General features: G+C 45.3%; 1 protein-coding gene across 1 annotated transcript; it reads left to right on the plus strand.

Annotated features, from left to right (window-relative positions):
• The first annotated feature begins 369 nt into the window (after positions 1-369).
• Positions 370-12,368, plus strand: Tmigd1 (transmembrane and immunoglobulin domain containing 1). Its single transcript, XM_051157797.1, has 5 exons — positions 370-463; positions 2,828-3,106; positions 5,448-5,726; positions 10,643-10,746; positions 12,324-12,368. Exons 1-5 carry the CDS (start codon positions 385-387, stop codon positions 12,366-12,368), a joined length of 786 nt encoding a protein of 261 aa, XP_051013754.1. The 5' UTR covers positions 370-384.
• Positions 12,369-13,422: the final 1,054 nt, after the last annotated feature.

Here is a 13,422-nt window from a genome sequence, read left to right on the forward strand (position 1 = left end):
CCTTCATGTCATCTGATGTCTATATCATTGTAGTTTTCTTTTCATTTTCATTTTTTTAAAAAAGTTTAAAACGAAAAGAATTTAATCAGTTTGTTTAATTAAAAACTAGAAGGACTTTGTGGAAGGCAGAGGTAAAGACTCAATTCATTTGTTTTCTGTTTTGTATATGTATGTTCAATTTTATAAGCATCGCTTATTAAAGAAACTTTATCTTTAAAAAACAAACAAACAAGCAAAAAACTATAAGGAGTGAACGGTTACAGCTGGAGTGACTGACTGGGACCTTAAGTGCCTAATAGAAAGAAAGTTCATAAAGTTGTAGATCAAAGTACAGAACCAACTGTGTTCTTTGCCTCCAGGAGATCCAACCTGCATTCAATAAAAATGGTGTGGAAGATCATCAGGCCCCTGCAAGTATGCAAATTTCTCTTGGTGGTCTTATCTTTGCCACAGGGGAGGACAAGTAAGTTAATATACTCTATGATCTGTCTTTAGATAATTTTGGTTTGTTTGTTTTTTGAGACAGGGTTTCTCTGTGTAGCTTTGCCTGTCCTGGACTCAATTTGTAGACTAGGCTGGCCTCAAACTCACAGTGATCTGCCTGCCTCTGCTTCCCTGAGTGCTGGGATTAAAGGCATGCTCCAACTACTGCCTGGCTTAGATAAAAATTTAATTAAATTAAAATAATGATCTATAGACATTGGGAACAACTTTAGGTTCCAATTTGGAATGGCTACCCAAAACAATGGTTCAGATCATAGGAGTCAGAAAACATTTTAAGAAGTGAAAAACGTGTACTCTTTTACGGCTCCGACTGTATGTGGCGGGATGGAGTGTGCTATTCTCCTAGAACTGTAGTCAGAATTTTCACACTTTTAAGTGTAGTTCAGTACCAATTCCAAGAGAGATGATCTTCTGTTTACTTGAACATATCACTTACACAAAAATATTGTCCACATTTTTTAGCTGCATTCTTGTCTTAAAGGAGCTTCTCTCCTCTCTTGGATTTGTAAAAATCCTTATTCATGATAAAAAAAACAAATGAGGCAAAAGACCGGAGGTATAGCTTGGTAATAGACTGCATGCTTAATTAGCTTAAAGGCTCCAGTTCAATCTGAAACACCAGAAAACAAGCCAAGGGGGCAGGGATGCTGGCTCAGTGGGTAAGGATGTTTGCTCTACAGGACCAAGGACCTGAATTGCATCTTCAGCCTGCATTGTAAATGCTAGGCATGGCTACGTGGACTTGGAGCCCAGCGCTGGGGAGTGGAGCCTGACAGCTCACTGGCCAGTTTAGCTGACACACGAAGCTTCTGGTTTAGTGTGAGACTGTGCCTCAGGGCAATAAAGTGCGGAGTATCCAGGAAGACACCTGCCCTCCTCCTCTGGCCTCAGCATGCCCGTGTATAGCTGCAGGTGCTGACACATTTATAGTCAAGTCAAAGGGTATATTAGCACATATTTTTGGAGGACAGCCTAGCAACAGCTTCTGAACCAGGAAAAAAGCAACTGGAATTCAGGCATATATTACTATGCAGTGAAAAAAAAAATCTAAAAATCAAAGCAAAACCCAAAAACCCAAGAGGCCTGGTGATTCCCAGCATTCAGGAATCAGTAGCAGTGGCATGTGTGTGACTCTGAGCCAGCTTGGACTAGATCACAAATTCCAGGAAAACCAGGGCTACATAATGAGACCTTGCCTCAAAAAAAGAAGCAACAACAGAGACCTGTTGTAGAGCCTGACTATGCACCCATGAAATCTTGTCCATGTCAGGGAACATAGCCATTTAGCCATTTAAATTTTTCCTATACTGTCCATTATTAAAACATGAGAAATGTAAGAACAAATTCATCTACATTCTTATTATTGAACAAGAAAAGTACTTTTTTTTTTTTCCGAGACAGAGTTTCTCTATGTAGCCTTGGCTATCATGGACTCGCTTTGTAGACCAGGCTGACCTCGAACTCACAGTGATCTGCCTGCCTCTGCCTCCCGAGTGCTGGGATTAAAGGTGTGTGCCACCACACCTGGCTAAGAAAAGTACTTTTAAGTCAGTTTTTGTCTGTATACATGTTCAATTTTGATGCTTGTGATAGTTATTAGATGGAATTATATTCTACCTTGGATTCATGTTTCAAATATTTTTCCATTTTGCTAGTCTTTTTCCAGTCCTTGCTTGCCTACTCTTCCCACCTCTCTCAAAGCAAGCGCATCCAGTCTGATCCAGTCTGGTACCTTTCCACTCTTTACCCTGTAGCGACCAGTTCTAGTCTATATAAATATCTGACATTTCCCCCAGGACTTTTTTTTTTCCCTTGAAACATCCCACATATTTTCCATCAGATTATTCTGGTATTATTTTGCGTGCACTGTTTCTAACTGTTCATTTGAATCACCGGTGGGGGGGGGGCGGGGGGGAGTTTTAAACAGCCCCAACACCCGGGTTACACCCCTGTCACTCAAACAGATGGCCTGGGTATGAGCCTCGCACCAGGATGTAAATGCTCTCTGGGTGATTTCAATGGCCACACTTTTATTATTGTTCTTAGTTTAGCTAACAATACATTATGTGATGTTCTCACACCTGTGACCGCAGCACTTGGCAGGCTGAGGCAGGGGGATCTTCAGTTGGAGAACAACTCACCAGACAAAACCAAACCAAACCAACCAAACAAAATTGCTCATCTCTCTCCTTGTAAAACCATATAGATTGATACAGCTGTTTTTAATTGTTGAGAGTATATTTTAATGCCTTGATATAATGGACATCTAGCGTAGACACGTGCCTACCCTCATAGTTTTTTTTTTTTCCCCCTATACCCTCAGGTTCTGTTTTAACAGTGAATGGTAAAACTGAGAACTATGTTCTGGACACCCGCCCTGGTACCCAAGCCTCTCTGGAATGTGCTGTTCAAAACCACACCAAAGAGGAAGAACTTCTCTGGTACAGAGGAGACGGAAGAGTAGATTTGAAAACCGGAAACAAAATCAACACCAGTTCTGTCTGCGTCTCTCCCGTCAACGAGAGCGATGACGGAGTCCGCTTTACCTGCAAGCTGCAGAGCGATGGGAAGGTGTCCGTCTCAGTGGTGCTAAACGTCACTTGTGAGTGGAGGGGAAAGAGACCGCCTGTCGATCGTGGGTGTCTCCTGCCTTGCGTTAAGTGATAGTTGAAATCTCAGTCTTGATTTGGCCCCACTGCCCCCTAATCCATGTTCCCACGTGAAACACCAGAAGGTCTGTTCCCCCCGTGCCTTTGAGGGCCACCGACTTTCTGCTAGCCGCGTGTGAGATTCTATACCCACCCCCGCCCCCATATGGTCTCACAATGTTGCCCAGGCTAGCCTCAGACTTTATAGGCCCAAGTGATGACTACGTCAGCCTTTCAAGGTTAGCCACTGCGTCTACCTTATTCACTTCTTGAACTAAAAATGAGGGTTTTGATTTTTTTTTTTCTCTGTGAAATGTCTGTCCAGGCCTTTTAACTATGTTCCTGTTGGGGTATTTGTAACTTCTTCTCATTAATTTGTATGAGCAGCAGGGGCTGGTTGTACAAGGCTATATTATAGTTCTAGTGCTAATGTGGAGCCTAAGGCAAAAAGGATTGTCCGTCTTAGGCCAGCCTGGGCTACTCAGCAAGACCTTATATCTCAAAGGCAGCAACAATAATGAAAGCAGCAGGGATTCCTGTAGGTGACTCTGCTGAGAATGTTTTAGCTTTATTTTGAGATGTGCTGGTTTTCTTAAAGGGCCAGTGTTCCAGTATAGAGGACTTGCTTAAGCAATCATTAACATTAAATGGTTAATGGAACTGCTGTACTTGGCAGTTCCGTTCCCTAGTCCAGCAGCTTCCTGTGTATCTTGAACACCACGTAACAGCCTTTTTGGATAGAGAAGTAAAGCTCATTCCAAAGAGCCACAAAACGGCATTCTTCTGAGGACGGTATTAGTAACAGCCGTCTCAGAGTCTAACTATTCAGTGTGCAGGGGATAGAAGCCGCTTTCCCCTCCTTCTCCGGGCCTACTTCCTTCCTTCCTGGCCACTCTTTAACCATTCTATTAATTCTATTAATTTCCTGAACCTCTGTCAATAAATACAGGGGGCATAGACAAGAAGGAAAAACTGGCTCGGTCATTTTTCCTCCTAGCTCTGCGAAGGTCTTGGTGGAGGGTACGGGTTACCACACTTCTTGGAAGGCTTCCTGAAGTGTGGCATTCTTTGTAGAGGGCCACTGAGCCAATGCAAATAGGTGGCCGTGGCAAACGTGGCCAGACCCAAAACGCAAAGCTCGAGGGAGTGAATGGCTTTCCAAATGCCCACCACGTTTGTAACGGCCGCTGGGGACGATAGCAACTCCACTTCTCCACGGAGATCCTCTCGGCTACTCTTTACAGGAAGGCGTTGCTATCCAAGGTGTTTGTTTGTTTGTTTGTTTGTTTAGAGGAGGAAGCTGAAAGTGTAACAGTTAAACAGCTGTCTGAAGGTCACAGTAGATGACAGGCCAGGCTTAGGGTTAACTTCCATGCCTGTTTTAGTACTGTGCTGTTTAGCTAACCCTTGTACAAACTGGATGGTCATATTTGCTCAGAAAACAAGGGCTCTTTTTGAAACAGCGTCCTTTTATGTTACCCTGACGAGCGTGAAATTTGCTCTGTAAACCAGGCTGGTCTAAAACTCACAGAGCTCTACCTGCCTCTGCCTTCCAAGTGCTGGGACTAAAGGCGCGCACCACTATGCCCAGCCATTACTATATATTGTATGTTCTTTATCATATACAACTTCAGGAATATATTTTTAAGAATAAAATTTAGGGGGCTGGAGAGATGGCTCAGAGGTTAAGAGCACTGTCTGCTCTTCTAAAGGTCCTGAGTTCAATTCCCAGCAACCACATGGTGGCTCACAACCATCTAGAATGTGATCTGATGCCCTCTTCTGGCCTGCAGGTGTATATGCAGGCAGAGCACTGTATACATAACAATAAATAAATAAATCTTAAAAAAAAAATTTAGTTTATTTCATTACTAGATGTGTATGAGTGTTTTACCTGCATGCATATCTGTGCACTATGCGTGTGCCCCCACAGGACCAGAAACAGACATCCTGGTAACTGGACTTGTGAACAGTTGTGAGCTGCCATGGAGGGGCGGGGGTGCTAGGAATTGAACTCAGGACCTCTAGAAGAGCAGCTAGTGCTTGTGACCTCTGAGTATCTCTGCAGCCCCGCATGGTCTATCTCTACCACCGTCCCAGTTCTATGAAGTTAGGATTAAAAGGTTCGTCATTTGCTCTCATGTCCCTGGTTCCTGGCTGTGTACAACAGTATTCAGCACATTTTTTTTTTTCATTTAAGGGGTGAGAAAGATGGAAGGAGTCGGGTGTTGCCTTGCTCACAATGAACTGACCTCTGCTCGTTTCTGACTAACCTTGACTGCTTGAGTCTTACAGTTCCTCCTATTCTAAGCGGAAACGGCCTCCAAACTGCGGAAGAAGGCAGCGACGCACGGCTGGTTTGCAACGTGAAATCCAACCCTCAAGCGCACATGATGTGGCATAAAGACAGCAGCGCCTTCTTTCTAGAGAAAGACCGTCACCAAATCCAACAGACGAGGGACGCTTTCCAGCTGTCAATCACCAGAGTCAAGAAATCTGACAATGGAACCTACAGCTGTGTTGCTAGCTCCTCTCTGAACGTGAGGACCATGGACTTCCACTTGGTTGTCATAGGTAAACTCTTTCTAAGTAGCTGCAGCGTGAGGGAGGCAGAGGCAGAAGGCAGGCTCGGCACATAACGTCAGTGGCAACAAATGATGATCACAGTTACTATGTAGAGCTAAGAGTTTCATTGGAAAATTATTCCCGGCCAAGAGATTTTTTTCTTTAGGAATTCTACCTGAGTCAGGCGTGGTGCGCAAGCCTTTAATCTCTGCAATACAGAAGGCTAGAGCAGGAAGAGTATAAGTTCAAGTCTTGCATGGGTAACTTAGTGAGGCCATGTCTCAGAATTAAAAATAAAAATAGCCGGGTGTGGTGGCGCACGCCTTTAATTCCAGCACTCGGGAGGCAGAGGCAGGCGGATCGCTGTGAGTTCGAGGCCAGCCTGGACTACAAAGTGAGTCCAGGATGGCCAAGGCTACACAGAGAAACCCTGTCTCGAAAAACCAAAAATAAATAAATAAATAAATAAATAAATAAAGTAAAAAGATCTATGGGCTGGAGAGATGGCTCAGAGCTTAAGAGTACCGGGCTGTTCTTCCAGAGGTCCTGAGTTCAATTCCCAGCAACCACATGGTGGCTCACAACCATCTAGAATGTGATCTGATGCCCTCTTCTGGCGTGCAGGTGAACATGGAGACAGAGCACTGTATACATAATAAATGAATAAAAAATTTTAAAAAAGTAAAAAGATCTAGAGGCAGGCCTATTGTGGGTAGGTTGCTTTCCTCGTGTGCAGGAGGTCTTGAGTGTGATCTTGGCACTGCAAAATGCAGAGTGTTTGCTTCAAAAAATTAAAAAAAAAAAAAAGTTTTTCTTTTCTAAGCCTGCTGTGGTAGGCCCATGCTTTTAATCCCATCACTTGAGAAGTAGAGGCAGGGGTTTGGCTGCAGGGGTGGGGGGTGAGGGGGAGGAAGGGAGAGAGAGAAAGAGAGAGAGAGAGAGAGAGAGAGAGAGAGAGAGAGAGAGAGAGAGAATGAATTTAGAAGACTCATGCCCACTCCATATAGACCACTGGGTTTTTAGCAAATATCTAGGACCAAGGCAGAAAGGAATTCTGGTTCAGCTTTTTTGGGAAAGAGACTTCTTCAAGTTTCCCTCAGCAGGAAACTAGCTGCAAGTTCACAGCCTGTAACGGAAGAGAATTCAGAAATGCACAGAAGAAAAATGTTTAGATTAAAAAAAAAAAAAAAAAAAGCTCTCTGCAATCACTCTTAACTCTTCCATCCTGTCATGTGATCAGCAGAGAAAGTGGGGAAAGACAGCCAGTCAGAGAGCCTTCTCCCCTGGCCTTACTCACGCGCTCTACTTTATCTCTCTGCAGCGGTGGAGAACCAGTGAGGTTTGGAGCGATCTCTTTAGATTTCTTTTCCTTTTTTAATTTTTATTAATTTTTTAAAAGTATTCATTTTTTAAAATATTTATTTATTTATTATGTATACAGTATTCTGCCTGCATGTACACCTGCACGCCAGAAGAGGGCGCCAGATCTCATTGTGGATGGTCGTGAGCCACCATGTGGTTGCTGGGAATTGAACTCATGACCTCTGGAAGAGCAGTCAGTGCTCTTAACCGCTGAGCCATCTCACCAGCCCTCTTTTCCTTTTGCTTTGTGTGTATGCGGGTTTGCCTGAATGGCTGTATGTGCACCATATGTGTGCATCTCCTTGGATTTCTTGCTCAAAGAAGAAACTGAAATACTTGATGTCACAAAGGCACACTACTTACTCCTTTGTAGGTGGTTGGTCTTGGGTGGGACTCAGGGAGCAACCAAACAAGCTGAGGCTTTTACATCCTCCTGGAATATTACTCACTGTACCCCACTCATCACCATACCCCAGGAAACAAACCACCCTCCTGCCTGCTTGTCTGGACTGCATATCTTATTTCCTCCCCAGACTAGAGAGCCTGGGAAACAAACACAGTGGCCGGTGGGGAAGGAGAGCGGGGAGGGAGTTAGTTGACTGTCCTGTCATTGTGGTTACTGAGCTGGTCAGTATTTGTCCTACAGAGCAATGACAACGAAAACCTACAAAACAAAAAACAAACAAATACCACCCCTACCTCCCCCATGACCAAAGGACAGAAGCAATGGAACACCACTTTGAAGCTTGTGGCTTTTTTTTTTTTTTTTAAACCTCCCTCAAGAACCTTTACAAAACCATGGTGGGGTAAGCCTCATGTGGTACCATCCTAACTAGCTGTGAGGTCACACTTGGAGGTTGGGGTATTATAGCACCCCTCTTGGTTAAGAAGAAAGCGTTAATTTCTGTATAACCATGTGTGTCGGTTGGTTTGTTTGAAATCACACAGCTTGTGTGGTAATCAGCAAGTTGCCTGTTAGGTGGGCAGAGACTGGTTTGGGATGGAGTTCTGCCAAACCAGCTTGTTTTCGGATTTCTTTTTTGTTCTGTTACTTCCGGGGCTGCCAGCTTGCCTGTGTAGTACACATAGCCGGCCCCCTGGCCCTCGGTGGGATTTGATGCCGATGACGTTTCCATGGGCTCTCCCAGCTTCGCTGCTCCTTGCGGGTGGTTTCGAAAAGGCTGAGAAACTCTGGAAGTGACAAGCAGCTCTTTGCCAGCCTAAGAGTCAGCCCACGCGTTAGACATTATTTATCCTAATGGCCTGGGGGAAGGGACCCTCGAGATTGGTCACAGATAGGAACATCAAGGGAAGGAATGCAGGTGGTTACACATGTCAAAGTCACTTCCAACAGGAGTCAGTAGGTGAGTGGGATCATGTCAGCATGGTTTGGGGAAGGGGTGTTGTCATATGTTGCTTCATGACTTTCAGTTTGGTAAAAGATCGTGCTCTGATTTCTCCTCTGGCCACCTGGCCGTTGCTTCCTCTCCATTCTGGTAAATTTCCTTGGTGTGTAAGTAGGGAGGTCTCCAGTAAGGTCATGGCACCAGTCTGTTTCAGAGTTGTTTAGTAGGGAGCCAGGGCTTTCTAGAAGGTTCATCAGGCAAACCTGTAAGAAGAGTTGGCACCGCCCACACCTTCATGAGAATGCTTTTTGGTGGAACAGCTAAGAAAGGGTGGACATGAAGGATGCTTCGGACGTAGGGTGTAGCTCAGCAGTAGAATTTCTGCTTGGCATGTGTTAGGCCCCGGGTTCTATCCCTAGTACTCCCCCCTCCCCACTCCCCACAAAGTGAGAGATGTTTAATTCATCTCCCCTGCCCCCATGCCAATTATCCTGAGCATCAGGAGCTAAAACAAATAATTGGAAGAAAAGATTGAAATGATAGTTGGTTAGGCCAGCAAGATAGCTCCGTTGGTATTTCCTGCCAAGCCTGTCAACCTGAGGTGTGTCCTTCGTTCCCATGTGGCAGAAAGAGAGAACTGACTTCCGCAAGCTGTCCTCTGACCTCCACATGTCTACTGTGGCACGTGAGCACCACGCACGCCTACACGCAAATAACTCATTGTAATACAAACAAACAAACAAACTTTCTATTGCAGCCTTCAGGATATAGAAGTGGGCGTCATTTCCGAGCTAGTACAGTTACTTCAGCTTCCTACACTGTCGGACTTTGTCATTTGGAGAAGTGTGGAAATCTTTGCCAAGGTTGGAGAGGCCCCGTTCCTTACAGACCCCATGCAGACACTCTCTGAAGCGGTGTTTCTCAAGCTGTGGGTCGAGATCCCTTCCGGGGTCTGATATCCTACACATTAGATGTCTATATTAGGATTTATAACAGAGCCGGGCATGGTGGCGCACTCCTGAAATCCCAGCACTTGGGAGGCAGAGGCGGGTGGGTCTCTGTGAGTTTGAGACTAGTCTTTTCTACAAAGTGAATTCCAGGACAGCCAGGGAGGTTAAAAAGAGAAACTCTGTCTCCAAAACAAAACAAAACAAACAAACAAACAAAAAAGAGGGGGGGGGGGGGGAAAGATTCTTAACAGTAGCAAAATTACAGTTATAAAGTAGCAACAAAACAGTGTTATGGTTGGCAGTCACCACAGCACAGCATGAGGAGCTGTATTAGAGGGTCACAGAGCGTTAGGGAGGTTGAGAGCCACAGTGTCGCCATTTCCCTGGCGGCACCAACACGATCCCACCCACTGTCTGCTCCTTCAGCCCATCCGTGTCACCTTCTTTTTCAGTCCAGGAGCCCTTTCCACTTTTCTTACTCTCCCAGACATCTTCCCCTTTCCAGTTCTGAGATTCTTCCTAAGAACCTTTATACTTTTGAGAAGACATTGACTTCAATCGCTTCTGCTTTCTGTGTGGGAAAGAAAGAAAGAAAGAAAGAAAGAAAGAAAGAAAAGGAAAAGACAAAACAGAAGGCGTCAGGTGGCACTGACACATACATTTAAACAGGCAGGTCTCTGGGAGTTCGAGGCCAGCCTGGTCTATGGAGTGAGTTCCAGGACAGCCAAGGCCACATAGAGAAATCCTGCCTTGATAAAAAAAAAATAGGGAAAAAACCCCATAGTTTTAAAAAAGCACACAAAATGGTTTGGGTGGTCATTTTGCATGTAGTACTAGTATTTCAGAAACTCCTTTCACAAAGGAATGGGTTCAAACTCTGCCTCTGCCACTTAATAATTCTGTGATTTTTTGGGTAAGTAACCAAACCTGTCAAAGACCCTGATTCCTCCTCGTCTTTTAGGGTTGTTTGGAAGATTTAACTAAGAGGGTGGTATATGCATAGTGTAAGGGACCATGCCTGGTTCAGAGTAGAGACACAGAAGTGAGACGCTGGCTATTCTTTTTTTTTTTTTTTTTTTTTTTTGGTTTTTCGAGACAGGGTTTCTCTGTGTAGCGTTGACCATCCTGGACTCACTTTGTAGACCAGGCTGGCCTTGAACTCACATCGATCCACCTGCCTCTGCCTCCCGAGTGCTGGGATTAAAGGCGTGCGCCACCACGCCCGGCTGAAGCTGGCTATTCTTGCATGTATTTGCTCTCCTAACAGACAAAGTTCCTGTCGTACCGGTGGAGCCAATCATTGCTGCTTCTGTTGTGGTCATCCTGACAGTGGGTTTCGGACTGCTTGCTAGGAGGAAAAGAATAATGAAGGTGAGTCCAGGACAGCTGAGGCTACACAGAGAAGCCCTGCCTCAAAAAAACAAAACAAGAGCCAGGCGTGGCGGCACACCCCTTTAATCCCAACACTCGGGAGGCAGAAGCAGGCGGATCGCTGTGATTTCAAGGCCAGCCTGGTCTACAAAGCGAGTCCAGGATAGCCAGGGCTACACACAGAGAAAGCTTGTCTCAAAAAACAACACAAAAGTCTCAAAGGCTGGGGCTATGCCTCAGTGGTAGACTACATGCCTTCCATGTGCACAGCTGCAGCATCTCTCCTGTGCATGGCTTTACAGAAAAGTGCATATGGACAAAGCCTGAGTGGAGACACCTATGGTGTCACAGGTGGGGGCTTTGGAGTTGGTTTTTCTTCCTTTTAAGTTTCTCCTGCCAGGTGTGGCAGTACACGCTTGTCTTCCCAGTGCTGGTGAGATAGAAACAAGATCTTGAATCTAAGTCCAACCAGGGCTGCGTAGTCAAATCCTGTGTCAAAAACAAAAACTCCAAATCAACAACTTTCCCTTTTATGGTTGCTATGGTGCCCTCGGTACAATAAATAAACACAGGGAGGAACAGATGTCTGCACGCTCTGCTCAAGTACAACAGCTACGTGCTCTACTGCCGTGGGCTGGAGTCGGAGCTGTCCAGTGGTGACGTCATTGTTTGCTGTGTTTTAGAATATGTGCACGTGCGTTTCACTCTGCCAGATCACTTGGGGCCAAAGAGGGCACATATGGCAGAAAACCTCTAAAGCGAGCCGGAATGGCCTAGGCTGAGCTCATCAGCCAACAAGTAGCTTCTCCGTGCAGAAGGGACTAGATCTGACTCAGGGCAACAGTGGTCCCCAAGGAGAGATTTGCTGCACCCTCTATTCCAGTCCAAAACAGTTTTTCCGAAGAGAGAAAGGGAGGGAGGGAGAGAGGGAGGGAAGGAAGGAGGGAGAAGGGAGGAAAGGAGAGGGGGGAGAGGGAAAGAGAGAGGGGAGAGGAGGAAGGGGAAAAGAAGAGAAAGAGAAAAGAGCAAATTGCGCAGAGGAGACTGTTTAGTGGGTAAGGCACTTGTGGCCAAGCTGACGACCTGAGCTCAATTCCTGGAGCCTATTTAAGTTGTCTTCTGTCCTCCACACATGTACTAAGGTGTGACACTCTTCCAACACACCCGCACACACACACACGCCTCCCTCCCTCTCTCTCTCTCTCTCTCACTCACTCCTCCCGTGCTCTCTCTCCCTCTTTCTCTCTCTCTCTCCCTCTCTCTCTCTCTCTCTCTCTCTCTCTCTCTCTCTCTCTCTCTCACACACACACACACACACACACACACACACACACACACACACACGTAAGACCTAACTGCTGTGAGGCCTAGAAACATTCTGATTAAGGATTGTATCTTCTCAGAGTTCAATAAAAATCTATCCATGTGGTCAAGGGAAAGAGACCCTGAGCCCATGCAGAGATGGTGGCACCATAGTTCCCACAGCAGCAGCTATTGTCCCACCGATACAATTCAAAATGTTCCCTCCTGGCCTTAGAAAAGGAGGCAGACTCACACGCCCTGTGCTTGCCTTTCAGCTCTGCATGAAAAACAATGACCAGAGTACAGAAACAGCTCTGTAAGTGCTCTGGCAGGGCCAGGGGTCGGGGAAGGTGGGGCGTTTCCAATAAGCAATGGACAGTAGTGGGATGCTTGTTGCCGGCATCCTCTTCCAGGGATGGGAGGCGCTGCAAGGTAAAGGGGTTCAGCGGAGAACAGAATGGAGAAAAACCGGCTTCCACTTTGGAGGACAAGCTGGAAAGATTGCTTAGAGCAAGGGACACCTTGGGGCTTTCTGCCTGTTTTCTAAGCAGGTTTGGCCAAGGCTTGCACAACTGCATTGTCACGTGAGCGACTAAGGAACTTGTCCCGGTAGGAGCCACGGCTGCACTGTCTTCAGCCAGGCTAGGGCATTCGGCCTCACGCTCCATGCTGCTTCCTCTGCGGAGCACCACATGGCAAGAGGGCAGTGGGCAACAAACAAGAGCACTCTGCCAGAGAGGATGGGTTTTGTTTTAATGTTTTTTTTATTATTATTACTACAATCGTTCAACTTAATTTCTTGATTCCTTTCAGATGAGAGGGCTGAGCGGCCACCGAGCACATGCAGGGTTTTCCACCAGGACCGTCTTGATCTGTCTACCGTCATCTGTATTTATTGCTATCTTTAAATTTATTCCTATAAGGTTGTCAGATGCTATAACGAAGTATTTAATTAATTACTAAACAGTAGTTGCTATGACTAATTTGATCCACTTATGAAACTATTTTATGAGTGAGGGTTCAGAATGAAAAGACTTTGGTAGGCCCTCTCCTGAACTATATGTTAATTAATTACGATTTATCCCCAGTAGAGTGGTAACCACATACTATTTGACATATATATGTATGTGTGTGTGTGTGTGTGTGTGTGTGTATATATATATATATATATATATATATATATATATTTTTTTTTTTTTTTTTTTTTTTTTTTAACATAGGAGGTTAAATGACATTTGGGGTTTCTAAATCAGTGCACTAGCTGAAAACCAGAGCAGACACTAACACAGGATGATGACGTTTCTAAGTTGCCAGGAAAGACATAAGGATGTAAATTATCTCCTGCTCTCAGAGTCATCTCATTAATGTCTTAGG

The sequence above is a fragment of the Acomys russatus genome, chromosome 16 (genome assembly GCF_903995435.1).
Source record: "Acomys russatus chromosome 16, mAcoRus1.1, whole genome shotgun sequence".
Taxonomy (NCBI): Eukaryota; Metazoa; Chordata; class Mammalia; order Rodentia; family Muridae; genus Acomys; species Acomys russatus.